Below are 17,867 nucleotides of genomic sequence, written 5' to 3' on the forward strand. Positions count from 1 at the left end.
TAAGTCAATTAATGCACCACATTTTGAGTTTTAGGAACACAAACATACGCTGGTTACATGAAAAGGTAAAATGAAAAACCCATATTCTACAAATGTTATTTTAATTGCTTATACAGTCAATCACAAGTCAATGCGCCCCCCCATAAATTGTAAACCACAAATTGATCTGGGTATCCCGTAAATAACGCGTCGCTAATAATCGACCAACTTCTTAAAATCCTTGTGACCCCCCTCTTTATCCCGCTTCGATTCCCTGTCCCGGTCCCTGTCGCGCCTTTTGGATCTGGACCGGGACCTCGATCTCCGGTCCCTCGACCGCGTCCTCCTGCCCCTCTCGCGACTTCGGCTGCGGCTCCTCCTCTCCCTCGTCCTCTTGTCGCGGTCGCTTCGCACGGAATCCCTGTCTCTGCTGTGCGGCGATCTGCTGCGCCTTACTTGAGAGGCGCTGCTTTTGTCCGAGTCGGAACTGGAGGATCTGTCGTACGCATGTCGCTTTTCCCGTTGCCTGTTTTTTATTTTGATGTATGTTAGTCCCAGTTAGTCACATTATGCGGAACGAGACGTAATATACTGGATATTTGAATAAATCTTTGTTTTAGCATACTAAAAGATGGCAGAACAAAGAGTGTATCTTGAGATATTAAAGGCCAAATGACAAAAATTAGTAGTGGTCTAAAATTGTTATAAACAAAATACATATCTAGAGCTTACTTATCTATTATCTTAAACCTTACAATGGCTAATTGACAAGATCCACTGGAGCTGGAAAATACAGCTTAACAGCTCGAGATTTTATTTATGTCAATGTTGCATTGTGGTGAAAACACAGAAACTTATTTATATTACTTGCGAGGTACCCAATTCTTCAAGAAGCAAAATCAGCGATACCGAGAAATCTCGAGTCAATTTGGAAACATCAGATTAGACAAAAAACTGAGGATCCAATTAGTCATGACAAATTTTAAAAAAATCACACGCTTTTTGAGAAGCTAAACAACAAACCAAAGATGATGGTGTTTATTAAACAACCCAGCACTAACATAACAGAGTGACTCGGAATGACTTTCAATGCAAAATTTCACTGGAAGGAACATGTTAAAAAGGAAAGAAAAGAACAGGAGTTGAAGTACAAGAAAATTTCAATAACGACAATAAGAAAATCACAATAACTAGTACATATTAAGTTACTATTATGCAAGCAATTACCATCGAATTCAATTATAGGGATGTTCCGCGAACAAGCACAGTAAGTACACCCAGGTATTGCTTACATCAGATACCGACTGTCATTCAGGAAATCTAGATAATCGTAGGGATACATGTGGAGACACCCCATTTTAAGAACGAAATATTGCAACTTTTGCATAACACCAGAACAAGATCCAAGATTCAAAAGAATCAAACCATCTGATCCTGTGTAGTGTGGAGCATTTAAAAAAAATGCGGTTGCAATATGTTAAATATTATCAGACTAGAGATTTAAAAAAAAGATAATTGCAAAAATAAAGATTTATAGAAATGTTCCATTTATTTACCCCTCATTCCAAAGCCGGTCCTTTTTTTGTGACTGTAATATTCCATGGAAGATTCTTTTGATATATTTAAACATACCTTCGTCTTAACTTTATGGCCATTTCGCGTAGCTCATCTTCCCTAGTCTGTTGTTCCTGTTTCTCTCTTTCCAGTTTCTGCACTTCGGCAATTTTATCTTTTATAACTGGAACAGCAAAAAAAAAACATTTCCTTCAATATACCTATATTGATATATCGCATTACTGACATTGTTTATTGATCGCTGCCTGACGTCTCCTCTTAAGACGTTCAATAATTGTCATGGTAGTAGACTTCTAAAAATAGAAAATAAAACTAGGCTTACGATACTACCGCGCATTAAGATAATATACAATGATGTGTCAACGCAATTGAAATTATGAATTAATGCAAAAAGGAAGTTTTAATAAGTTGTAAATGTCTCTGTGGTTCTTACTGACTTTGGACACTATGCCTGAATTATTACCAGGTCCAAACTTAGAATCACTCGTACCCCTGCAACAATCAAAGATGATTATATCGCCGGAACGCGTCGGTTTCGATCGTAACTCACGGATAAACCGGTTTCGTCCCCACATCCGGACTATCCTCCCCCTCCGAGCTGCTCGACTTGGACGAGCTCTGGTCGCTCCGTTTCCGACCGTAATATCTTGGAACAATTTTCGGTGGTAAGGGAGGTATTGGCGTTTTACTTTTACTTCGTTTACTACTCGACGAACTCGAGGTGGGCGATTGCGCTCTAGCGTTCGATTTACACGAGCTGGATGTGCTCGATAAAGAGGACGATGATACGGTCCTGCGACGATAAGACTCAGACCTGGAAATTTTACATTACCGTCACAGGTACCCGTTAATTTTGATAAACATTGAAATGCGCTAATGCCTAATGTCATTCAGAATCTACTGATCTTCAGTATACTTGTCCATTAAGACGAAAATAAGATATTAATAAGCATAGAAAATCGCCAATTTTACTAAATCAAGTGTAAGAATGACGCCATTGAGCTTTAATCGTTATACAAATTGAATTTTGTAGTGTTGCATCTTTAGAGCTTTGTGCAAAATCTGTAATGATGATCTGTGCACATTTAAAACATTTGCGGGCTTCTGAATTTGAATGATTGAAATATTAGATTAAATGACTGAATGTCATGGCTTAATTTATTACTTCAAATAATATTATTATGAAATTAAGAATGTATTTTATGATCATATTGACGATGAACTACACCGATTGAATGTTTGTGCAGGTACTCAGTGTCTCATTGGTCGTTCAACAAGTCGCCTCTTCTCATAACAAAATAATATTTTAAGAAAATTAATAGTTTTCGTTATCTAAACCCTTTCACATATTATAATTGGCGCAGTCGGCAGGAACCGAAATCAAATTTATTATCAAAAGAAGACAAGTTGACGTTGAATGGGTAATTGTTTCGCAGTTATTCGAAGCATTTCTTGGTGTAGTTAAGGGAAGTTCGGGCAAAAGTACCGCAACTGAAGCTATAAGGTCACAAAAGATAGATTGAAGATGCTCAACGACCCCTAGTCATAAACTATTCCAATTATTCTAAGCGTTTCTTGGTGTAGTTAAGTGGAGTTCGGGCAAAAGTATCGCAGATGAAGCTGTAAGGTCACAAAAGGTGGATTGAAGGTGCTGAAGGACCCTTAGCCATAAACTATTCCAAGTAAGAAAGATTCAAGCTTTGAAAAACACCCCTAGACCGTGGATTCCTGGTACATGTTTCACAAATCAAGGTGTAAGGTGGACTTAAGTTGCTGTAAATCAACATAGTCTAACGGAATTTGGACAAAAGCTTGCAATTCGGGGCGAACGGCCACTAAAGACGGATTGCAGTATCTCAGTATCTTAGCCGTAAACTATTCCAGTAGTTTACTGGAAGAAGTCACCAAAATTTGGAACACCTTTCCGTAGACGGGTACTATGGAAATTTGAGTAGAAACAACGCTATATCAAGGATATTTAAAGGCAAACTAGCAGGCGAAAGTATAACCAGTGCTCAAAAACAATTTTTAAACGACTATAAGCTGTCTGGACGGAATAACGACCACGTATGAACCAATATGAATAACACTTCTTGCCTGGAAACTAAATTATTTTCAAGATATTCTAGTTAGGTTATATCGGCTTGATGACGAGCTGAAGGTTTTCAGAATGGGAAGTCTGTGGTTGTCGCAATTTTTAATGTATTACATTATTACAGGGAAAATCAACAGGCACATTTACCAGCGAATCCAGATATTAAGGGTTACTTTCTAAGGGTCTAGCACCAGCTCATGTTAGGTATCTAAACGATTATACTAAACACAACAATTATACAAGACTAAACGAACTATGATACGATATATTAATTAAATCGATTCTACGGTTTTCTGTTGACAAACAAGTTACGATTTTACATTGGCTCTCAAATAATAGCGAAGAACCAAAATAATAAGATAAAGGATAATTTTGAGATATATTGTGTTTTGATACTAGTAATTAAATCATAAACATGAAGAAAACGACATCCTAATTACTAGGGTTGAAAATAGGGATGCCCCTATAAAAATACAATCAATGTTTGCCATTATTTATTAATTTTCATGCTTGATATATGGCCAATATACTGCCTGGTTGTTTGACACGGCCAAAAAAACCTTTTAAAATAATCTACCTTTGAAAACTTCAACAAATAATAATTAAGTAATTCCCCACATAAACTAGTCTTAGTAAAGAAAGTATTATCTTTCCCAAGTTTTTATTCTATCAGTGTCGTTGAATGGTAATTATTTATTAAAAGTTTAGGAAGCCTTACTATTAGTTTGCGGTACACAGTAGGCCGACTTGAATCAAAACGTTAGGCATTAGCGCTCTTTAATGATCCTTCATTAATTAATCATCAATTTAATTTACCTTCTCGATCTACTCCTGGTTCGTCTCGACCTGGATATACTCCTGCTTTTCGACCGCCTCCTCGATTTCGATCGACTTCTCGAACTTCTAGATGGACTTCTGTGACGCGATCTGCTTCTGGTCCTTCTGTTTTCCTTAGATCTGCTCCGTCTGTTGTCCTTAGATCGACTTCTTCTAGTGTCCTTAGACCTGCTTCTCGATTTAGAGACGCGCTTCTTCAGTCTCGAGGCGCGCGATCGACTTCGATCGCGCGAATAACTTCTGGACCGTGACGCGTTCCTGGCTCTGTAGGAGTTAGACCTGCCGGTGTGTCGCAGGGTTCTGGGGTTACTGTCTGATCTTTGATTACGACTTGAGTTTGATTCCCTGCTAGTCGACTGTGTGTGTTTCCTGTCGTAACTCTGGTCAGAATTATTTCCGTACTTAAATTTGTTCTTTTTGTCCATGAAAATGAATCTTTCCGAACTGATGCTTTTTGCTTTGGATTTTCCATATTTAACTTTCTCTGCATATGTTGGTTTGGTTGGTGGTTCCTCATCATCTATTAGACATTAAGCTTTATCTATATAAATATAATAACCACATATCCTTACCTCCAAATGATGTGATATATGTTATTTTTCCAGCATCAGGGGATGGGGACCTAGATGGAGACTTACTGTCATCTCTAAGTGAAGGATTAGTTGGAGATTCCTTGGCAGCATAGCTGGGAGGGCTGATTTTCCTATTAGCAAGCCTCTTTTCTCTGTGAGCCCTAACATAAAATAAAAACCTAAGAAAAAGCCATACTTTCAATGAATAAGTTCAACCTTCTTTCTCTTCTTGATTTTCTGCCTGAAAACAAAGCTTTCTCATGTTCTTCTTCCTTGGCTAATTTGTAGCTCTCTGCTTCTTCCAAATCATTGGTCAGAAATGAATAAAAATCATTCCCAGACATTCCAAAATGTTGTCCATGCTTATTCATCTCATGTGCTTGTGCTGAGTCAATCTTGGAGACATTTATTGCTAAATCTACATCTAAGTCACTATCAGAATTATCATCATCAGAATTATCTTCAGGAGAATCCTGTATTGTAGGTCCAGGAATTGCTGCAATGGTAATTTTATAAAATAATTTAGCTTATAGAATGAATACTACTACCTGTGCCTTCTTCATAATTAAAACCTATAGCAACTCCAGTCCCTTTACTCTCTTTTTTCCCTTTGGTATCAGTATAACCAAACTGTTCTTCTAAATACAGTTGTCTAAGGAATTTTTCTTCTGATATACCCAAGTAAGCATTCTGTGCTATTATACGATATCTCTCATAATTTAATAATCTATCTTCTTGATTTAGATCAGGAGGATCTTCTTTCTTAACTGGAGGAATTATATCTAAATGCGCCCTTACATCAAATCTATCTATCAGGTTATCTTGATGGCCCTGCCAAGGCATCCTGTTGGTTTCAGCAATAGTATTTTTAAATAGATAGTGTTATTTAAAGAAAAAAACATGCACTCACATGACAGCACTGTCTGCAGCTGCCGCTATGGCTTGATCTAAATGGATTTTGCATTGTCTTCCATGAATTTGAAGGAATTGAGTAGGGTCAGCTTTCTAATAAGATACTGTGGTTATACGAAAAATTATTAGTTGAAAAAAACTTACGATTTTTTCATAGAAATCTCTACGTCTTTCTGCTCTTTTCCTATAATCTACCAACATTCCGCGAATTTTTCGCTCCTGTCGTCTCGCTTCGTGCCACATCTTAGCAACAACATTAATTATAAACCTAAACAAAGTATTAAAAGATAGAATAAGAAAATTGTCTTCAAGTTATGCCACAAACTTTTGTCGGGGATTAAATTGACATTGAAATATGTTTGTCAAATATATTTATTAATTTCTAAACCTTATTTAAATCTTTTAATCGTAAATTATATATATAGTCTTAACTACCTTAAAACAATTTATTTTGATTAAATGTTGGACTTTTAATAAAAAATATATATTTTTTCATATAAAAAAATAAGAAAAATCATATATAAAACATCCTTAAACCCATAAATTTATATTTACTTTCCATATTTACAAATGTCAACAGCATAACCTATTATTTGAACATGTGCGGTGTTTCTGAAATTTAGTTATTTATTAAATTTTTAATGTATTTTTTTTAACAAGGTTAATATTTAAGAATTTTAATTGCTCTAAAATATGGCATCAGATATAAGGTATTTATTTCTAATTTCACTTTTGTCTTGTTATTTTCATCATACTAATGTCTTTACAGATTTGTAAATGATGATTCCGATATTACCAGTTCAGATGAGGAATACGATGCTAACGAGAAACGGTTGTTGAAAAAATACAAATACAGCCAACAACGTGATTCTGAAGATGAGCTGGAGGTCTTTGGGGTTAGATCAGGAGATTCTGATGATGAATCTGATAAAAGTGAAATCGCTTCGAGTGATGTTGAGGATAATGATGGTGATGGTATACCAGATGCCAGAGCATGGGGCAGAGAAAAGAGGAAATATTATGGAACGGACTATGTAGATCCTGATTATGGAGGTTTTGATGGAAAAGATGCTCAAGCTGCTGAAATAGAGGAAGAAGAAGCCAAACATATTCAGAGTCAACTAGTGCAACAATTAGATGACAATGATTTTAGTTTAGATGTGATTTTTAAGGTATATTCTATGAAAATATTGTAAGTTTAGAAAAAGAGAATATAATTTTTTAGAGTAAAGATAAGAAGGAAGCAAAGACAGAATCTGAAGAAGTTGTAAAAACAGATTATACATCTTTAACAAATAAACAAAAAATAGCCATAATCCAAAAGGAGTCACCTGAGTTTTTTGGACTGATTGAGGATTTTAAAAGTAAGTATTTTCATTAAAATGTCAAATACATTTCGACTATATTATTATTTTCAGTTAAAATGGAAATTGCCCAAAAATATCTCAAACCAGCCATGGAGAAATTTAAAAGTGAAAATGCAGAAATGTCTGAACCAGTTAAATTTATCGAGACATACTATAACTTAATTTTAAAGTAATTTGTTATAATTTTGAGATGTTCTATAACTAATCCCTTTTTTTATTTTTAGCTATGTTACAAACATATACATGTATCTTCTTTTGAAAAGCAGTAAGGAGCTCAAGAACCACCCAGTAATTAAAACTTTATATCAATACAGACAGCTACTCTCTAAAATGGAACCAGTTTTTGATGAAGTTATCAAACCTCAATTAGTTTTAATCTTGGAAGAAAATCAAAATCAAAAGGTAACTTTTTGTTTAGTCATAGTTTTGTATTTTAACATTAACATATATTTTCAGAAACCTAAGGAAGTCAAGAAACTATTGAAAATACTTTCCAAAGAAAAAACTCTTAAGGAAAATAAAAAGAAGAAAGAAAAGGTGCTTTCAATTCAGGAAGATGAAGCAAGTCCAGCTATACAGTCAGACAAAAAAGTCAGATTTGTAGATCAGATTAGTGATTCGAATGCATCAGATGTAGATGAAGTAATGAAGGTCAATGTAGAACAAGAAAATGAAACAGAAGGTATGTTAATTAATCTTTAATTTATTTTATTTTACTTTTATTGATGACAATTTTTTTCTTTCTTTTAATCTTAGAAGTTGGTAAGAGAGGAATAACATATCAAATTGCTAAAAACAAAGGTCTTACACCAAACAGAAAGAAAGAATATAGAAATCCACGTGTTAAACACAAACTTAAATTTAGGAAAGCTCTTATTAGAAGAAAGGGAGCGGTAAGTTGACTTCAAATAAAATACATAAATTTTTTTTTACACATAAAAATTTTAGGTTCGTGAGCCAAGGAAGGAACTTACCAGGTATGGTGGTGAAATATCTGGTATTAAAGCATCAGTTTCTAAGAGTATCAAGATTAAGAGTTGAGAGCTTAAATAAAAATAAAACACTTGTATATTGTATGCTATAAATAAATGTTTATATACAAAGGTGAAATTACTGTTACAATTCTTAATTTATTAATACATCATCCCCTATAAATAATATAAATATATAACTAACTAAATAATATAAATATAACTAACAAAGTAATGAACAATACCTTAATATATATTTTTATAACTTATCTTCAATACTTCTGACATTATTGGAAAGAATGGAAATTGACATACAAAACAAATGAATATCCATTTCATATTTTGTACAAATATGCGACGGTAATGTCGTAGACTGTAATCCCTTAATTTATTATTATTTTAAGCAGAAAAAAATTCTGACAGTAAATGAATAATATACAACTGAATCACTTGTCAATGTAAAGTGTTATTTATGCGTGTAATATACAGCATATTAGTGATATTAGTGGTTTCTCATGTGCTTTTATGTGTACTTTACTGTTCAACTATATCTCATCTAGCCAGAAACAGAGCAAATTCTCGTAAATATACATCTTTATTTTAGAAACTAAATTTAGACTAGAAATAATTTTACTTTTAATTCAATGACTTTACATATGATTTATTTATTGTGTTCTTTGGGTACTTCATTAAAACGCACCCTCAACATAAATATTTCTCTAAAATCTACACATTGCCGCAATTTTAAACTGCAAAATTATCAAACAAGGCCAATTAAAGTTTAGTCAGTCTTCATTAGGATTTATAATTACCCTTTAATAATTTTCTTTATATATTGGAAGAAACAAATATTTTATAGACCACTAATAAAAGAGAATTATTTCAAATATTCTGATTTAATCCAGATAAGGGAACTATTCGCAATAGCCCTGTTACGCACTTTATTTGAAATAATCTAATTTAATTGATATGTAAAAATCTATAAACTACGATGAAAATAGGCTAAACCGAATATCTGACTTATCTAAAAGCTGTGATCTGAAATTATTTTAATAAAAAAAATAATGTTCATGTATATATTTGAATTGTATATAAAAAAGTAACATAGATAAAAGGTATTCATGAGCAGTGTCTGATTATATTATTAAAAACAAACAACGCCTGCTTAGATCTTATACGCTACCGAATTTATATGGAATCATTGGGAATACATCAACTAGTTGTATCGTAGATATTTTTGTGGTAAGAGATGTGGGTGTCAGTATGTGCGAATGATATACATTAAACATTGAACATGTTCCATTTTTATATATTAACGAATATCACATCGAAATTACAATGTCAAAATGTACGATCCACTATTGATGCAGTATATAAACTAAGTTTTCTTCGTGTGAACTCGGTTTGAATGCAATTTGTTGTCATTCACTTTTATTTATTAGTGTGATTTTTAGACAATTTTTATTTATTTGGTTTTACGGTTGTGATTTTAATCATTTATTATTGTCTTTATATAATAATTGCTGTGACTCTTATGAGCGTCTTTATTATGAGGATTTTAGTTCATATACTGTATATATAATGGAATTTTTCAAACATTTAGTCATCGGGGCAAAAATGTTGGTCTTAATATATTTCAAAAATTAGCGTAAGGACCTCTAGTTAAAATTCGGAACTAAATTAGGTTTCATCAGAATCGGATGGTGGATCTAGTGCCGAATGAACGGTGACGCTTACTCCTCGATTGATGCTAACGGCCGGATAAAATACACCGTACAGATCCCTAAAAGCTATGGCTCCTTGTGGCTCTTCGTTAACGTAGAATTGCAGCGTGTGCTGGTTCAAATCCAACAGGACCCCTATGGTGGAACCGACGTGGATGCCGCCTTCAACTCTCTGCTCGTGAGCACCCGCGTGCTGAAACCAGGATCTCTGCCGGTCGATGTACATCGCCCACCCCTTATCGTCTTTTCCTGAAACGAGAGTTCGTGTTAAAACGCTGTAGTTTATTCAAAATAACAGTGAACTCACGTCATCATGATTTATTCTATTTATTATTTATTCTAGTTAAAAAGATACACAAAGCTGTTTGATAAGTTCGAACATGTAACCGAACCAACCTGAAAAAGTCATACAGTTGTCAAACGTATGCAAAATTCTTTAAAATATTAATTATAATAACTACAGGTTATAAACGGGCAAACGTTGTTTTAACACTTTGCTAGTTTTGACAAATCGATGCTTATTATTAACTATGACTGAAAATTCGGAAGCCAGACAGAACAGTTTGCGTCTCGTAATCAGTTACTTCGAACAGGAACGAGATAATGGAGGCCCACTCTTGCCAGTAAAATTCGTTAGACCTGCACTGAATATTAGTATGGACACGGTCACTGAAATATCTCAAAAAATGAAAACTTTAATCTTGGATTCCGAACCGAAAGGAAACCGTCCTCATACGAAACGAGTGACAAATCAAGATCAGCTTGATGTTAGCTGTATCAATGATTAGTTTCTTCAATATAAACATAATTTAATACAATTATTTCTGAGGACTGTTAGACTGACAAATATTCTTAAAATGTTTAGAGATATGTGATTTTTTGAGGAATGTAGAACATCCTTTCGTACACTGTTGAGTAATATAGGATTTAATTGGTGTAAAGATAACCCACAAAGAGGTCTAATGGAATTTCCAGCCATCGGTTTTAAAAGAATACATTTTTATATATACTTATTATACAATCAGGGAAGACTTATTATTTTCATTTGTATATTTAGATGAGACATGGATATTTCAGAATGCAGTATATATTAATTCAGAATACAGTAATTCATTGCATTGAAAAAGAAATTGACAAATGATGGAATCGTTAAGAAGTGTTAGATAGTATGGAAATATACAGCTTAGTTAAACACTTGATTGAAACTTTCTGAATGTGAGATTATGGTTCAATTTTAACAATTTTCAAGACAGGGTAATGAGAGTGGAAATAACTAAGCTGTGGGACATCATACTGTAGAGTGTGAACGATTTATGTACATAGATATGGCTGTAATTGTTCAAAATATACATTTTTAAAATTATTATTTAATTATTACATTGTAAGTAGTCGTTTCTGTCTAACCTACAATTTGTATTTATGATAACTTAAATCTAGGTATATAACTAGGAGGACTCATCGGCCCTCCTCAGTCTCTGGTGAAATAATGTTTATACATGTCACTGTATTTTTTATTATATGCACCTCACTACACAACACCACACACGATCAGATGCTTTGATTCATTTGAGGCTGCAATAGTTCAATATTCTCATGAGAATGGAGTCCTTCTTCACGCCCCCTTGCAATTTTCTTGATTTCTTGACTGACTGTGGGTATTGGGTCTCGATGTAGGTAATCAGTCCTATAGTATTTGGGTGTGCCCACAATACCTCTCAGCACTTTGTTCTCAAAAATTTGTATTTTATTTATGTTACTCTTTGCAGAACATCCCCATAATTGAACTCCGTATGTCCATATAGGTTTCAGTATTTACTTATTTAATAGTAATTAATTATGTACTGATAACTGTGATTTTCTTCCAATTAGCCAGTACATTTTCGTATATTTTAATGCCAGTTTTTTTCTTTTCTGCTTTATATGTTCCTTCCAGCGAAGTTTTGCATCAAGATCCATTCAGAGATATTTACCGTTGTTGTTATATGGAATGATAGTCTTATTTAATGTTATTGGTGCTTGTACGGTCTGTTTATAGGTGAACTACACATGTACAGATTTACTTTCATTAATTTATTAATTAATTATTTTCCAAGCTTGTGTCCAATTATTTATATTGTTACTTTATATTGTAAATTCGTGAGGCTTCTTCACTATTGTCTCCGACAGCTATAATTACAGTATTATCAGCAAATGTAGCCATCATAATATTCTCCATTTGTGGTATATCACAAGTATAGAGTAGATAAAGCATTGGTCCCAGTACACTTCCTTCTAGTACACCTGCTTTAGCTTCTTTTGTTGTAGAGTAAGCTTCTTCTTGTTTGACTCTGAACATTCTGGTTGTAATGTCCGATTTTAATAGTTCGGTGTGTTGTTTTGGTAACATTTTCTGTAGTTTATGAACAAGGCCTTCATACCAAACCTTATCGAAGGCTTGTGCTACATCTGAGCATACTTTTTTACTTTCGTAGGTTTCTTCAATAACGTCTGTTATTCTGTGGACCTCGTCAATTGTTGAATGCTTGTTAATAAACCCAAACTAGTGTGTTGGTATTAGGTTTTTTCTTTCTATGACGTTCAGAATATACATGAGCCAAAGAATACTAGCTGTTTTGCAGTTTGAGTGCAGTGCGATTAAATCTAGTTTTATCAAGAAATACATATAGAGGTAGTAACAGAACAAACTATGGAGAAATACACTGATATCAAAATGACTTTACAAAATGACTTACACACGTAAAATGTAAATATGTTCTTTTTAATGAAAGTAAAATATATTACTATACAATTTTTAATTAGTTGGATTACGCCTCCAGGGGCACTATATACAAAACTCGTCTAGAATATAAAAGAACACAACTCTAACCTATACACTACTACAACTGTATAAGTTTTCTGATAATATATGCATTAGATGTACTATAATGTTATTTTTAACTAATAAATGATATTTTTAACAGTTTTTTTTTGTTTCATTATTTTATTTCGGTTAGAATTTTGTTCTATATCAAAGTCAAACTGAACTAAAGCTCAGACTTGATGCGGCAACATTGCGACGTTTTGACGTCGTCAATTCAGATGACGCGAGTTCACGGTTTTATCGAACGGACGTACCTAGCATCTTGTCTCTGGTCACGTCGATCCTAGCGATCCCGAAAGCCGGATCTGTGTCGGCGTCGTATTTATCAATGGTGAATTCCCAATAATGGACACCTCTACTGAACCCGACGCTGCCTAATGCGATCCTGTGCTCCCAGCCTTCTCCGGTGACGGTGCTGTTGTCGTCGGAATACTGCAGACCGGGTCCGGACAGAATCGGGTCGAATGTGAACCAGGCAACTGGAAATATAATCGAGATTTAGAATAATTTATTGGATCAAGGATAAACACTTTTAATTGTTTGATTTTGACTTTCACTGATTTGTCACGCTTATTCCATTACCTAGATCTTCATTTTTCATCGCAGTTGAACACACGAAGAACAGTACATTTTTCAAGTTTTCATTGCTATTTTTAAATGCCAAGCAATATCAATGGACGTTTATTTGAACGAAATATAATTAAAAAACCTATTAAAAAAATTCTATCATTTTGTTATTACTATTAATATTATTATATTTTAAATTTTCTGGTACTGATATTGACAAAAAAAAAGCTAAACTTTTGCACGACTAATGCATGGGAATCTCCCTTCTGTACTTTCTATGTTTTGTGACCACCTCGTACGATTCACATCTGTCTTCTAATAAATATACTAACGTTGGGAACTATCGACTGAAAATAGTAATTACTATTTTCACTCAAATGCACGGTTCAACTGTTTTATTCCATTCGTGATGTCAGACGAAGATGTAGGAATTCTTGTCTGTATAAAATGTGAGGTAGGAAAGGACGGAGATAAAAGCTTGGAGCAGTTAATTTTAAATGTCCTTATATTCTCCAATGGTAGTATAAGCGAGAGAGAGATGTATATATATTCATTCATGTGATAACTTTAAAAAAGAAAAGAAAAAAATTACTAATTTCTATTATCATGTAATAAATAATATAATTTGAAAGGAAGTAGAATTACTTTTATACTGAATGTTCTGTGGATGTGTAAAAATGAATGTAATAATAAAACCACAAATGTTTTATCGTGTTTTAATATATTAATTGCTATTTTTAAATAACATAGCATAATAAATATAAATAGTATAAGTTAAATAAAACCTAAGAAGTAATGATTTTCAATAACCATAACTACTAAATAAAATGTAAACGTACACCTAATCATTGAAAAATCGAATCCATGATGAACCTAAAAATGATCGTACAAGAACTACCAGACCCTTTTTAAATAAAAGTTTTATTTAATTTTGAACAGAAATATTTGTGTGAATATTATCATGTTTTCACTTTTTTCCCTTAAGGTGGTTTTTTCGATCGTTAATTATTTGCCTAGATTTTGAAAAAACTCGTTCCCAGGGGACAGATGTTGCGGGTATAGAGGAATATTTTACGTGTAACTGATATAATTCAGGTAGTTTCATTTTATGGGTTTGCTAAAAATCCACTGGGTTTTCTAAACGCCCGATAAATGGAATTTTCAAATACTGCTAAATCTGTAAAGTTGCTGCAGTACTTGGAGTAATTACTTCTTTCATTCTAGCCATTTTTTTTATCAAAATATATCCAGATGTCAATACATCCTTGGTCAGTAGTTTTGTCTTGAATTTCGAGTTGTGGAACTACATTTGTATTTTTTGAAGTTAGAATGGAAGATGCCTCTTTTGTGATAACTTTTTGTATCGCCTCAGCATTATTTGCAATACCAAATCCTGCTTTTTTAAATCTAGGATCTAAAAATGTGGATTTCCCGCATATCGTATTGCCAGTCTTTTATTGATGACATCTAATAGACAATTTTGCCATTTTTTCCCCATTCACTTGTTAAAATCCTGAATTTGATGGAATGCTGCAGTGCTCTTACTAACCATATAATTAAAGACATGTTGGGATATCTTTCACCAGATAACTCGGTGGTCATTACTTCAATGGGCTTTAAAAGTTGAACACATTCTGTTAATATAGGCCATTCGTTAACAAATAAAAACTGTGGTGCTCTTCTTAATAGCCAACAAAATATGAAAGTAGAGTTTTCCTATCAGAAAATGTATTTATTACAAATATTTAAAATACTTTATTCACCTCTTTATCGTTAATATTTTTAAAAGAAATTTAATAATTGCTACTGTAAAAAATTCTTCAAATCTTTTGGATCTATGCAATTTCTGAAACCCTTGGAACCTAATTTTAGTTTTCAAGATTTTAGGAAAAAAGTTTCGATAAACAAGATGCTTGGACAAAAATCGTGAAAGTTATACCTATTATACCAGTCAATAGTATATTACTATTTATCATTTACAATTTAATTTTTTTGCCCTCGAAAACTAGCGTTCCAAAATGCTGCTGTTTTAATTTACAATATATAGTTATTCACAAGCAAACTACAAAAAAAATATAAAACCACATATATTACATATAAATCTATATAAGCATAAATTCGGCGCATTACTTTCAAGGTCGCGGCTAGGACGGAAGGCCAGAACGTTAAAAATCAGTCGAATGAACTAGTAGAACCGAAAATAGTTACTAAAAGTAAACGACTAAAACAGTCGATAGTAAATAGTAATAAAATCAGTCGGACCGAAAATAGCGACTGAAAACAGTTACTAGTAAAAACAGTCCAACCAAAAATAGCGACTGAAATAGTCGATAGTAAAAAGTAGTCAATTACTGAACAGTCGATAGTCGATTTCAGTCGATTGTTCCCAACACTAAAATATACCTCTCTTAATATTTACGTGTTTATTGTATTACCCTTATTGTGTTTCAACATATTGTGCACATTTGCTTTGTTGTAATTATTTAAGTAAGAATTTTAATACATGTTCTAATATATGTGTTATTTATTACATGAAATATTAGAAATTATGACCGTTATAATAATGTATATATAACTAGCTGACCCGGCAAACGTTCTTTTGCCATGTAAATAATTTCTAGTGTAGAAAAAAATAATGCTTGACGCATAAAGACTCTTAATAGCCAAAAACTGTAGAGGGAGTGAGAGAAGGTTTATTGTTTGAGCGAAATAGGAGACCATCTTCGTTATCATCTCTACTCCGTGCTGTTCACTGGCTGAGAAGTGACATCGGTAGACACATGAAGGGGACAACTTACCAAGTGATAATAATTGATGTTATCGAGTGGGATAAAAGATGATAACATTATTAAAATGACTAGTAAAAAGCAGGGGTTGGTGATAGAAAAGTGAAAATTTAAGGTTGTATGTTGTATATTTTTTAATGCCACAGAAAAAAGTGTTTGCGGTGGACACCCCTTATAGGGGTTTGAAAAATAGATAGTAGCCGATTCTCAGACCTACTGGAATAGCATTTTTACTATTAATCGCTCGCCCTGCTCGTCTGACTTAGTAGTATGTGACTTATACCTACTCAGAATATATCTTGTTTGTTTCGGAACATACCTATATTCTATTATTCTGAAAAATATCCAATGTGTTATTACCTTCAGCCGTCTGTAGTCCTATCAGTTCGCTGTAATCCCCTTCTCCCGAACTGTTGAACGCTTTCACTCGGGCATTGTACATGCAGTGAAAATGGAGCCCGTCCACCGTGCATATCGTCTCTATGCCGCAGTAAACTTCCTGAAATAACACGAAACTAATTAAAACGCGAGATTTCGACTTAATCCCGCCATTCGGCGGATATAAAACTGAATTTTATTTAATTCCTTATCGATTGTCTTCCCCAACTTAACTCGTCCAACTTCCAACTAATTAAAACTCGATTTAGATGTATTCGCGGAGTTTACTTGGACACGGGGGGGTCCGTTACGAGAGTTTGGCGTTGATTGGTTCGGAGCAAGTGCGGAAAACAAATTAGGGGTTTTAGTTTTTTGCATTGTATTGTTGTGCGTAGATGGTCACCTTTGTTTTGGAGTTGGACAATTGCTATAGTCTATTTAAAGTTTTTTTGTACATACGTCATCAAAATATTTAATGTATTGCCTGCCGCAATTTGTGAATTCGTTTCAAAATCAGACAATATTTTCCTTCTCGTTTTATTCCAGTTAAAAAGAGACACAATGCTGTCTGATCGGTTCGAGCACGTAAACGAATGAGCCTGCCAAAGTCGTTCAGTTGTCAGACGTATGCAAAATTCTTGAAAGCAATAGTAGTAGAAACAGTAGAAAGTAGAAAGTAGAAAGAAACAGAAAAAAATGAAATTTAGAGCTGATAATTCATAATTTCTATTTGTTCGGTTGTTCTTTCACAGCTATATATTCCTTCACATATATTATTGGACATATTAATTTATAAAATATTATATTTTACGTGATAATACTATTCTTAATCCTAATTTATGCAAACTTGCCATAGCTCTTCAATAGTTCTAACAATACCGGAATAATCGAATTCCGTTATATTCCGTAATAACCATTATTCAGTAGCTGTATTACTTCGAGCTGTGATTCGGCAACCATGTTTTTTGTTTCATCTCTTGGAACCTCGGGTAACTTCGTAAATCTATTTGATTTCGAAATCATCATTTAGTTCTTTTGGCAATTAATCGAGGAACTTTGTTTTGGAAATAGAACAATTTCAAAATTACATTGAAGGTAAATATGACCACACCACATGAAGATTTCTAGCAATTTCGCCATTCAATATATGAGTGGTGCTAAGTTGTATTGATCCTTGAAATATGCGTATTAAAGTGCCATCAATTAAAGAATTAATGATTTTAAGCGCTTAATTCATTTAAAAT

At 33.4% G+C, this 17,867-nt stretch overlaps 3 protein-coding genes across 5 annotated transcripts in view; 1 reads left to right on the plus strand and 2 right to left on the minus strand.

Moving 5' to 3' along the window:
- Nucleotides 1-84: 84 nt before the first annotated feature.
- On the minus strand, nucleotides 85-6,418 carry LOC143205289 (uncharacterized). 2 transcript variants are annotated; one of them, XM_076418515.1, is made up of 11 exons: nucleotides 6,115-6,418; nucleotides 5,969-6,063; nucleotides 5,607-5,902; nucleotides 5,275-5,554; nucleotides 5,059-5,210; nucleotides 4,466-5,006; nucleotides 2,105-2,368; nucleotides 1,992-2,046; nucleotides 1,781-1,847; nucleotides 1,612-1,717; nucleotides 85-505 (listed from the first exon to the last, which is right to left on the minus strand). In XM_076418515.1, exons 1-11 carry the CDS (start codon nucleotides 6,211-6,213, stop codon nucleotides 193-195), a joined length of 2,268 nt encoding a protein of 755 aa, XP_076274630.1. In that variant the 5' UTR covers nucleotides 6,214-6,418; the 3' UTR covers nucleotides 85-192. The 2 variants fall into 2 exon arrangements, with proteins under 2 accessions (XP_076274630.1, XP_076274628.1); XM_076418513.1 differs by having other exon boundaries at nucleotides 5,059-5,219.
- Nucleotides 6,419-6,538: 120 nt separating this feature from the next.
- Nucleotides 6,539-8,447, plus strand: Sas10 (UTP3 small subunit processome component Sas10). Its single transcript, XM_076418527.1, has 8 exons — nucleotides 6,539-6,680; nucleotides 6,740-7,142; nucleotides 7,196-7,334; nucleotides 7,389-7,506; nucleotides 7,562-7,739; nucleotides 7,794-8,019; nucleotides 8,094-8,230; nucleotides 8,286-8,447. Exons 1-8 carry the CDS (start codon nucleotides 6,664-6,666, stop codon nucleotides 8,376-8,378), a joined length of 1,311 nt encoding a protein of 436 aa, XP_076274642.1. The 5' UTR covers nucleotides 6,539-6,663; the 3' UTR covers nucleotides 8,379-8,447.
- The window catches only part of Trim9 (E3 ubiquitin-protein ligase Trim9), a 264,736-nt gene continuing 255,277 nt past the window's right edge, over nucleotides 8,409-17,867 (minus strand). For both annotated transcript variants that reach the window (XM_076418517.1, XM_076418516.1), the window contains 3 exons: nucleotides 16,606-16,744; nucleotides 13,147-13,371; nucleotides 8,409-10,281 (listed from right to left, as the gene is read on the minus strand). In XM_076418517.1, coding sequence (XP_076274632.1) covers nucleotides 9,989-10,281; nucleotides 13,147-13,371; nucleotides 16,606-16,744 — 657 coding nt within the window. In that variant the 3' untranslated portion in view covers nucleotides 8,409-9,988. The remainder of the gene's footprint in view (nucleotides 10,282-13,146; nucleotides 13,372-16,605; nucleotides 16,745-17,867) is intronic.

This window comes from Rhynchophorus ferrugineus, unplaced genomic scaffold, assembly GCF_030347505.1.
Source record: "Rhynchophorus ferrugineus isolate W39M unplaced genomic scaffold, kcgeb_rfMv2 rfM11, whole genome shotgun sequence".
In the NCBI taxonomy this organism is placed as follows: domain Eukaryota; kingdom Metazoa; phylum Arthropoda; class Insecta; order Coleoptera; family Curculionidae; genus Rhynchophorus; species Rhynchophorus ferrugineus.